This window comes from Cardiocondyla obscurior, linkage group LG14, assembly GCF_019399895.1.
Source record: "Cardiocondyla obscurior isolate alpha-2009 linkage group LG14, Cobs3.1, whole genome shotgun sequence".
Classification (NCBI taxonomy): domain Eukaryota; kingdom Metazoa; phylum Arthropoda; class Insecta; order Hymenoptera; family Formicidae; genus Cardiocondyla; species Cardiocondyla obscurior.
This window is the reverse complement of record NC_091877.1, coordinates 3,722,771-3,732,410: the sequence shown is the minus strand read 5'-3', so window position 1 is coordinate 3,732,410 and position 9,640 is coordinate 3,722,771. Positions and strand designations below refer to the sequence as shown.

The window sequence follows — 9,640 nt, the reverse complement described above, 5'->3', positions numbered from 1 at the left end:
GGGCCACTGATCTGTGGGCCATTGAACGGTGGGCCATTGATCTGTGGGCTTTTGAACGGTGGGCCACTGATATGTGGGCAATTGAACGGTGGGCCATTGATCTGTGGGCTTTTGAACGGTGGGCCATTGATCTGTGGGCTTTTGAACGGTGGGCAATTGATCTGTGGTCATTTGAACGATGGGCAACTTTTTGTGTCCAATCGCACTGTGTCCATTTGATACGTGGCCAATCGCTACGTGGGCAATAGAACTGTGTCCAATTGATCTGTGTCCAATTGAGCTGTGGCCAATTGAGCTGTGGCCAATTGCACTGTGTCCTATTGATACGTGGCCAATCGCTACGTAGGCAATAGAACTGTGGGCAACTGCATCGCCACCGCGGAAACTTCCCCCAACACCTTCCATGTTTTCCCTATGTCGTTTCATGAATGTCAGTACTAATGCTGTGTTCCTATTGGTTGAAAATAATCGAGTGACATTTTGCACGTGTTTTTGGCGTTATTTATAAGTTTTTATACTAAATCGTATTTTGCAAGTGAGTTTACAACAATTTAATGCTATTAATTATTTTTACAATATTTTATTAATCGAGTCGCTTCATGAATGTCAGTACTAATGCTGTGTTCCTATTGGTTGAAATTAATCGAGTGATATTTTACACTTGTTTTTTGCGTTATTTATAAATTTTTATACAAAATCGTATTTTGCACGTTAATTTACAACAATTTAATGCTATTTATTAAGTATTTTTACAATATTTTATTAATCAAATCGTTTCATGAATGCCAGTATTAATGCTGTGTCTCCATTGGTGAATATTTTACGCGAAATATTTTATGCTTATTTTATTCGTTTGTGGGGAAAAAGTCGCGCATGGTTTTTCAATAGGATAGGACCTACTCAATCGTGCCGGTTATGCGTTATTAGAGTTTGATTATTATTGCGTTTTCTTTTCTTTTTTTTTTTTTCTGAAGTGCTACTGTGGTTGATTGTTTTTCTAATTATTATTTCACATTTATTTATAATTATTTTTTATTTGATGCATGCCAAAGAATTTACAAGATCCGGAGAGGGGAGGGGGGGTTCTCGGACGGGTCTGTTCCTGCCCAGGTTTCCCCTGCCCCTTCTCTCTCTTTACCCATCTCTGATCCTTCCTCTTCGCAATCTGATATTACGTTAAAAAGTTTCTCTGCTTTTTGCGACAAATACAAGGACATTATGGAAATTCAAGAATTTGAAAACCCCTCTAAGGCTACTTCTACGAATACCGTTAAGGTTGTAAATTCCTCTCTTTTGAATGGTACGAAGATCACAAAAACCGCCAGCTCAGACAGCAGTAAGAAAAGATCTTTTGAACATTCTTACAACTCTTCAAATTCAAGTAAGTGCACGGACATTTCTGCTAAAAGAATTGCTCAGTCTAATTCTGATAATGTTCCCGTATTTCGTAATTCCTCTGCTACAAAAAAGATTCCTCTTAAGTATTCTAATAAAGATTTTCCCCCTTACTCACTAATGGTTGTATCTGCTACCAATGAGATTACGGTGGCCAACTCAAATAATTCTCTTATTAAAAATAAAAACTTACACCCTCTTTTAGTTTCAAGATCTATTACAAAGATCACGTCAGTGGACTTTATTGAATGTAAGAAAGTGGGATTTGGTAAGGTTATGATTGAATGCAGAGACTTTAATTCTGCTAATAAAATCATAGATAATCCTGATCTTCTAAATCATGGTCTGAAAGCATTCATCCCTTCTTTCAAACTTGTTCGTTCTGGCATTATACGTGACATTCCACAAGAACTAACACCTCAAGAATTAATTGAAATGATCGAATCCAAATACGAAGTTATCGAAGTACACCGACTAAATAGAAGGACCAATACGAGTGAAGGTACTCTGTTTGTTCCTTCCAGAAGTATTTGCGTTAAATTCCTGGGGCAAACCCTTCCACAACACATAGCTATTTGTAAGATTAGACATGAAGTTCATCCTTATGTTCCCAAAACTAAGATTTGTTACTCGTGTTTCAGAGTGGGTCATGTCAGCAAGGCATGCAAAAGTAAACCAAGATGCCTTCATTGTGGTAATCTCAGTCATCCAGAAGGAGAGCATTGTACCTCCATTAATAATCCTCCTAATTGTATCAACTGCGGTAATAGTCATCTTGCGACGTCCAGAGATTGCCCAGTTATCATCAGGAATAAACAAATTCAATCATTGGCAGCAGTTGAGAATATTCCTATTTTTCTAGCCAGGGAAAAGGTAAATAAAATTAATAATAATCAAGGCATTTCTTCAGACCCTCGATCTGATGTTGCCAATTTTCCTTTTCTAAACAGTAACCCTTCATCTCAGTGTATTCCTTCCTTTTCTTCTTTCAACAGATTTTCTTCTCTCAACGCTTTGCCTTCCTCTTTAGACCCGGTTTCTTTAACTCAATCTCGACCTTCTTACGCTAATGCGATAATCAGCTCTAAAAATCCTAAAACTTCGAAATTTAGTAATTATTATAATAAAACTAAGCAATCCTCTTCATCATCTACTAATTCTTTTAATACTAATCCTCGTGTTAATTCTGTTCGCACAGGCCTTAGCTCTCTTTCTTTTCAAAATAAAAACTTAATGAGTTCTTCTCTTCGTAACAATTGTTCTACTCCAAAAGTTAAATCCATTACTGCGCCTAGTGATAATTTTTCTCGTTCTCCATTCTCCAAATCTTCTATTCCGGATTCTTCTCAGGGGGTCGATCATGAATCTTTAGTGAAAAGTGAGCTGTGAAAAAAGGAAAAGTGAATAGTGATATTTATATTTTATGAATTATTATTGTAAAAATGTTATTGTAGCATGTAAAATGTAATGTATAATAAAGTATTAACACCAACCGACTTAAATTTATAGTTTTAAAATAATATATTATTATTTATGCAATAAAATATAACAAATAATAGATAAATTTATAGGTTGTAATTTTTCACGTAAACTCCAATCCTCTCGTATTTTTCTAGAATTAAGGTAAATTTACATGAGAAATTTCCACTCTCAACCGAGATGGTTAAAAGTGAGAAATGTAAATACAATTTTTTCTAGGGATTTAAATTTTATTTAGTTGTACACTAAGCACAAAAAAACGCGCTTGCGTTTAATTTAAATGTCAAACATTATAATTGTTTGCATAGTTTGGACATCCAAAATAAGTAAGTAAAAAAATAATATAAAATAATATTAATAGTATGTAATAATATAATATATATAAGAATAATATAACATATATTAATATTATATCACTTATAATATTTTACAATAATATTTATACATTAAATTATGAAAAATTAATTTGTAGAATGAATACAACGCAGGAACAAAAAGAAATTTTACTTGAATGGATGAAGCAACATCCAGACGTAGCCAGAGGAAGGCTACGTCGAAAAGGTGAAAGCAAACACCAAATGGTAAATATATATTAAAAAAGAGAAAAATATATATATATATATATATATACAGGGTGTTTGAAATAAGGTTTCCTTCCCGGTAACTGTAGATAGATATCGGAAATACAAATCGAAAAGTCAGATATCATTTAGTGAAATTCGTAACCGTTACCGAGTAAGAAATTACTGAATTTTGACGAATTGGCGCGGAGCACATAATAAGTCGGGCGCGGCAGGTGAGAGCGGGTGGGCCTTAGGGAGAGAACGGGGGTGAAACGCCGCGCGACAATTGTCTATCACACCACGCGTTGACTCCTCCCACCCCCACCCCACATTGTCGCGCGGCGTTTCACCCCGTTCTCTCCCTAAGGCCCACCCGCTCTCACCTGCCGCGCCCGACTTATTATGTGCTCCGCGCTAATTCGTCAAAATTCAGTAATTTCTTACTCGGTAACGGTTACGAATTTCACTAAATGATATCTGACTTTTCGATTTGTATTTCCGATATCTATCTACAGTTACCGGGAAGGAAACCTTATTTCAAACACCCTGTATATGTACATACACATAATTTATAATATTTTTTTCAGACATGAAAGGATTGGAAAATGAATGTTTTAAAAAAAGAAACAAAAAGGCGTAGTAATGGAATGAAAACGGGTGGAGGCTCCCCAAAAAATGTTAATTTTTCTTCTTTAGAAGAAAATTTACTAGAATTTTTAACTCCCGAAGCCGCAGGCTTATTAAATATTCCCGAGGGAGGAATATATTTATCAAATAATATACTTCAAGGTAAGTTTTTTGGACACCCTGTGTATACACATATGTGTATACATATATATGTATAAATAATTAAATAATAAATAGAATAATAATAATTAAAAACAAATAAATAATAAATAATTAGAAGAAAATAACATTTACGATGGACCTTCCACAAGCAATGTTGAATGTATAACTGCAGAAAATATATGTACAGGTATGTTAAATATTAACATGAGATAATGTACACACACACATATATGTATAAAATTAATAAATTTAAATAACTAATTTTATATTTCAGAACAAACAACAATGCAGACGGCTACAGAAAAATTATTAAATTTTCAAGAAAGAAAATTAAAATTAAAAAAAGAGGAAGTTGCCGTTCAAAAAGAAATATTAGAAATTTATAAAGGTATTCTAGTGGAACTACAGAAAATTAGAAGTGTATTAGAATTGTCAAAATAATTGTTACATAGTTTTAATTTGTTCAATTGTTTAATTGTTTAATTTGTTACATAATTTTAATTTGTTGTTAAATAAATCTAAATAAAGTTTAATTTAAATAAGTTTTATCTTCAATTAAAATACGTGTTTATAATATGTTCTCGGACTACGTTTCCATTATTAATTAAATCTCTATCGTCCGCTATTGCATTATTTGCTTCTTCTCTGTCCATTTCATCTAAATATATTTCCGGTTGGTGCACATTGAAAAATTTTGCTACATTCTGCACTACACAACACGCATTGACAATAAGAGCTGAAATTATTATAATTACAAAGTTAAAAAATTAAAAATAAGGTATAAAGATTAAAAAACATTTACACATATGCGAGCGATTGTATATATTAATATAAATTTTACCAGCAAATTCAGGCGAATAGTGTAGACCCCTTTCTTTTCTTAAACACCTCCACCGTCCTTTTAGCATTCCAATTGCTCTTTCTATGCTACAACGTGCTGTTACATGAGCCTCTGTATATCGAGCAGAAGGTGTTCCGGGAATCTGTCTCAATTTCGGTGTCATCAAATACGGCAACAAGGGATATCCTAAATCTCCTTTAAAATATAACATACATAAAATAATATTTAATTTATAAATTATATATGTATAAGGTAATATTAATGTTAAAAATATGTTTGTTATACCTAATAACCAACAATTTTGTTGTCCATTTAAATATTGTTGTCGTAAATGTGTTGAAATTATGGAGGCGTTCCACACTCGTGAGTCATGAGTTCTTCCTCCATGAGAACTGTTCACTGCAAGTATCTTTCCATTGTAGTCACTTATCTAAAAAAAAAAGTAATACATAAATGTAATACATAAATTAATTGAATTACTAATTAAATTGCTTATGCTTTTTACTAATTATACTGACCAACATAACATTTAATGAGTGGAACAATTTACGATTAATGTACAAATGCTCCCTTTCTTTATTTGGCGAAAATATTGCGATGTGTGTACCATCCACCGCGCCAATTACTCCAGGAAAATTGCAGTGAATCAAAAATCTAAAATGTAATTATTGTAAACATAATAAAAGTTATATTATATAATAAATAAAGCTATACTATTATCTTTAGTTTATTACAAACTTACTGTTGTTTAACGTGTTTGATATCAAAATAATCAGTCGGAAACTTTATCCAACGATTCATAATATTATTTAGTGCTTCGACAACGCTGTGAATAGCTCCAGATACCAAAGCTTGACACATACTCGACAGAAAGTCTTGGCCCACGCGACGCTGATATGATCCAGAAACAAAAAAAAATTCAAACAAGCAAAAATCTGTGAAAAGAAAAAAAAAATTTATAGATAATATATATAACATATTTAATAATTATAAACATTTCTATCAATTACAATATATACATACTTTACAATGAGGAGGAATTGCTGTTGCTCTTGTTCCAGAAGGAATATAGGGCAATAAATCTTCACACAATTGTCTAGCAGCTTCTCGTGTTAATCTGTAAATATAATTTTGTTTAGAATAATAAGTTTGTGTCTAAATATATAAGTTTGTATTACCTATATAAATGTATAAAAAGATTTTCAGGGATACCAAATGGATTTTGTGTATCCCGTAACATTCTGCGAGTTACACGTACATTAACATTATTATTTTCATTATCATTATTATTATTATTTTCAATAATGATAATAAATAATGCAGCTGCCATAGCGAATAACACGTAAAATATATTAGTCACTTTTACTTTCATATATTTAAAACAAAACTTAAAAACAAAAGCACCACTGCATATTTACTAATTTTTAATATTTGAAATATTATTTATTATTTATTACTAATTATTATTATATTAATTATACTAATTATTATTATTTATTATTATTTATTACTAATTAAATAGAAATAATAAAATTATACTTTGTTACAAAAATATTGACTCTATATGTATAATTACCTTTTGCAAAGTGGTCCAATCATGGTGAACGTAATACAGGCTATTACAGCTCCAACGCTTATTAATAGTCCCATATAATACATAAAAAAATATTTGAACCAAATTAAAAGTTTCAATTTAATATTTATTATAAAGTTTTATTTTTATAAACGTATTTTTATTTTTATAAACGTCAGAAAATAAATACATTTACGTCTCGAGAAAAATAAAATTAAAAACTAAAACAAAGAATGCACAAACAAAGTTCATGAAGCTACATAGTCTAGTTTTATAACTTTCCATGTTTCTTAAAAAAATAAAAATTTAATAAAAAATTAAAATCATATAGACACTCCTCCATGGTTTTTCTCTTTCAAGTTCAGTCTCTAAGTCGTCAACGGATAGTTCAGTTCGTCTAAAAAAAAAAAATTAAATGTTAGTACATAATTTATTAAGTTGAAAGTTTAAAATATATTTTATTTTTATATTTTACCTTTTTTTTATTTTACCTTTTTTACCTTTTTTTTACCTTTTACTTTATCTTTTATTAATTGCACGTTGGAAATAAATTTTATCATTCTTTATTTATCCTCGATTTTACACGTACATCATTAGTTTGTTTTTGAGCACCCGATATTATATCACTTCGTTATATTATAGGTTAACATTTTTCACTCTTCACTAGTTTCACTTTTCACTTCTAGGGGAAAAAATTCATGATCGACCCCCTGACTTTTATCACATCTTCAGAAATTTCACTACCGTTGTTCACTAGTGTTATATTTCAGTAACAGCTACATTTGCTGTGGAAACATTTTAAATAAAATCTTATTATTTATGTTACGTGATATATTAGCTGTTAGTCTGCACTTAAAGACAGCGTACCATTCTTTACACACCTTTTTTTTTGATTGGATAAAACTCAAGTCGAGATTGTTTCCGTCTTTTCTGTAGATATGGTGGACAGATTACTGATGGACTTTTTAGCAGATTGTCGGTATTTTTGTTCAAAAATTCATCGGAATTAAAATGAATAGGCCTTATATCTTGTGTATCCAATAATAGAATACTTTTTTGCATATTTAAGTATTGTGACATTGTTTCATTTCTTGTTTTTGTAGGTGTATTAATGACTGACATTTTGTGAAGAAAAATGGCTGTACAAAATTAAGAGTCTTTTAAATGCTACGATTCTTTATAAATAATGTGACAAATAAAAAAAAATATAAATATATGTATAGATGTCAATTTTTAATTCTCTTCTTTGTAATTAACATAATCTTTACTTTTAATTTTTTTTATAATATAAACTTTATTTATAAATTTTTTATAATAAAATATGCGACTTTAAGACGTATACCCTAGTAATAAATAAAAAAACTGACTTGTCTTAATTTATAGCTATGTTGCTAATAATTTACTATAAAATTTCAATATCGTAGATATCTTTGATTATTCACATGTATGTAAAATCGGAAACACAACAATATAATTTTTGTACGGAACTTTTAATATCTTACTTGCTATATCATTACAAAGCCATTCGTCAAAGAAATTCGATGTATCTTTCATAACTGTAATATTTAAAGAATTTGACGGAATTGGTTTATCATATATATTTTCTTCAGGTATTAATTTTCTTCCTATAATATACGATGTAGAATTATATGTACCAAAACTGTATACGTTAATAACTGAACCATCTTTCAACATCAAAAAATTATTTTTATTATCCATGCGTTAAAATTTAATTAGAATACCCTCCTCTATCGTGAGGGACCGATTTTAGATTGCCCGAGAGCCTCAGTTAATTAAAAAGTGAGAAAATAGTCAAAATATAACTTTAACCTCAAAGTATCACTTATGAGATTTTTAGTTTTAATTTAAAAATACTTCTGCTTTATTTACAGGTTTGGCGCTTTGGAGACGAAAGGTTCGCGACGGAAACTAACCAAGGAAACCGTCCGGAGACCCGGGGAAGCCGCAGAAGTCCCTCTGACCATTCCTGGTGCAAGAGAAAAATCCTCGACTTACCCAGTACTCCAGATAGCACCAGATAGTATATTACATTAGTAAGTTTGGTTTTGTTCAATGAATTCAAATCACGGATCCATGTTGGTCCATTTCTAGCTTCAATTTCTGCATGTGGTTTTGATATTGACTAAAATAAAAAGAAAATTACATACACTATTCCAACATTAAATGTTTAATTATATTCTCTTATCATTTAAAAAATTATATATTTCTACAAAAGTGCATGTAAAATCTATCTATTATAATTAAAATCAATAAAAAACTCTAATTAATTAACAAAAAATATGACAAAACTTACCACATGTTTAATTACAATGTCACAGATACTATGTCTGCCAATTTTTGTAATTCCTGTTTTAATTGGATATTCCTCAGAACCTATTCTTAACGATCCAACCTAAATTATATTTAATAAAATATAAATAAAACATGTTGTTAACCCTTAATTGTTAAATATACAATATTGAAAAATAGTTCAATGTAACATTAAAAAGCATATTACAACTTATTGCGTAATATTAGCATTATTATAATAAAATTCGATTTATATAACTTTTTTTATCCCCAATTTTCCATTTCACCAAACACAATTAATAATATTTAATTATAATTCACCTGCACTAGTTCTTCATCTTCTGGTTCATACCAAATCTTCTGAGTGGCCGACAAATCCATTGTTATTACTTAAAATGCAAATTGTTTAACCAAGTGCTCTGTTGAATTACCACCGACGACTTTAACGGCTTTTCCTATCAATTTAACCGTAAAATGCTGCCTGTGGAAAGAGAACGTGACTTGACGTTTCTTACATCTTAATTCATTGAATGTAACATAGAGAGGAAACTTACAATCAATTCATAAGAAAAATTCCAGTTGATTTTATTAAGTGTAGGAGAGTGTCTACAGTACATTTCAATATGTCTTTTAACACTAAAAAAATTTATATTTCAGTTATCTTGTGGGTGGATTGCTTGGAGTGCCGCA

At 30.4% G+C, this 9,640-nt stretch overlaps 3 protein-coding genes across 4 annotated transcripts; 1 reads left to right on the top strand and 2 right to left on the bottom strand.

Moving 5' to 3' along the window:
• The first annotated feature begins 591 nt into the window (after window positions 1-591).
• On the top strand, window positions 592-2,640 carry LOC139108120 (uncharacterized). Of its 2 annotated transcripts, XM_070666175.1 has the most exons (4): window positions 592-1,381; window positions 1,601-1,897; window positions 2,037-2,268; window positions 2,391-2,640. In XM_070666175.1, exons 1-3 carry the CDS (start codon window positions 1,219-1,221, stop codon window positions 2,255-2,257), a joined length of 681 nt encoding a protein of 226 aa, XP_070522276.1. In that variant the 5' UTR covers window positions 592-1,218; the 3' UTR covers window positions 2,258-2,268; window positions 2,391-2,640. The 2 variants fall into 2 exon arrangements, with proteins under 2 accessions (XP_070522276.1, XP_070522275.1); XM_070666174.1 differs by lacking the exon at window positions 2,391-2,640 and having other exon boundaries at window positions 2,037-2,282.
• A 1,966-nt stretch (window positions 2,641-4,606) lies between these two features.
• LOC139108121 (putative nuclease HARBI1) lies at window positions 4,607-7,060 on the bottom strand. Its single transcript, XM_070666176.1, has 7 exons — window positions 6,644-7,060; window positions 6,091-6,184; window positions 5,810-6,002; window positions 5,586-5,692; window positions 5,353-5,497; window positions 5,068-5,262; window positions 4,607-4,962 (listed from the first exon to the last, which is right to left on the bottom strand). Exons 4-7 carry the CDS (start codon window positions 5,589-5,591, stop codon window positions 4,778-4,780), a joined length of 531 nt encoding a protein of 176 aa, XP_070522277.1. The 5' UTR covers window positions 5,592-5,692; window positions 5,810-6,002; window positions 6,091-6,184; window positions 6,644-7,060; the 3' UTR covers window positions 4,607-4,777.
• A 1,051-nt stretch (window positions 7,061-8,111) lies between these two features.
• LOC139107924 (uncharacterized) lies at window positions 8,112-9,474 on the bottom strand. Its single transcript, XM_070665841.1, has 3 exons — window positions 9,272-9,474; window positions 8,955-9,053; window positions 8,112-8,783 (listed from the first exon to the last, which is right to left on the bottom strand). The coding sequence occupies exons 1-3, from the start codon at window positions 9,329-9,331 to the stop codon at window positions 8,523-8,525; spliced, it is 420 nt and encodes a 139-aa protein (XP_070521942.1). The 5' UTR covers window positions 9,332-9,474; the 3' UTR covers window positions 8,112-8,522.
• Between the last annotated feature and the right edge of the window lie 166 nt (window positions 9,475-9,640).

What these genes read in the sequence shown, in the direction of transcription:
- LOC139108120 (XM_070666175.1), top strand. Translation starts at nt 1,219, where the DNA reads ATGGAAATTCAAGAATTTGAAAACCCCTCTAAGGCTACTTCTACGAAT. An exon ending in TTACAACTCTTCAAATTCAA is followed by an intron (nt 1,382 to 1,600) that starts GTAAGTGCACGG and finishes ACCCTCTTTTAG; the next exon opens with TTTCAAGATCTATTACAAAG. An exon ending in AAGGACCAATACGAGTGAAG is followed by an intron (nt 1,898 to 2,036) that starts GTACTCTGTTTG and finishes CTCGTGTTTCAG; the next exon opens with AGTGGGTCATGTCAGCAAGG.
- LOC139108121 (XM_070666176.1), bottom strand. An exon ending in ACAAAATTGTTGGTTATTAG is followed by an intron (nt 5,263 to 5,352) that starts GTATAACAAACA and finishes TATATTTTAAAG; the next exon opens with GAGATTTAGGATATCCCTTG. An exon ending in CTATTCGCCTGAATTTGCTG is followed by an intron (nt 4,963 to 5,067) that starts GTAAAATTTATA and finishes TAATAATTTCAG; the next exon opens with CTCTTATTGTCAATGCGTGT.
- LOC139107924 (XM_070665841.1), bottom strand. Translation starts at nt 9,331, where the DNA reads ATGGATTTGTCGGCCACTCAGAAGATTTGGTATGAACCAGAAGATGAA. An exon ending in AAGATGAAGAACTAGTGCAG is followed by an intron (nt 9,054 to 9,271) that starts GTGAATTATAAT and finishes AATATAATTTAG; the next exon opens with GTTGGATCGTTAAGAATAGG. An exon ending in ACATTGTAATTAAACATGTG is followed by an intron (nt 8,784 to 8,954) that starts GTAAGTTTTGTC and finishes TTTTTATTTTAG; the next exon opens with TCAATATCAAAACCACATGC.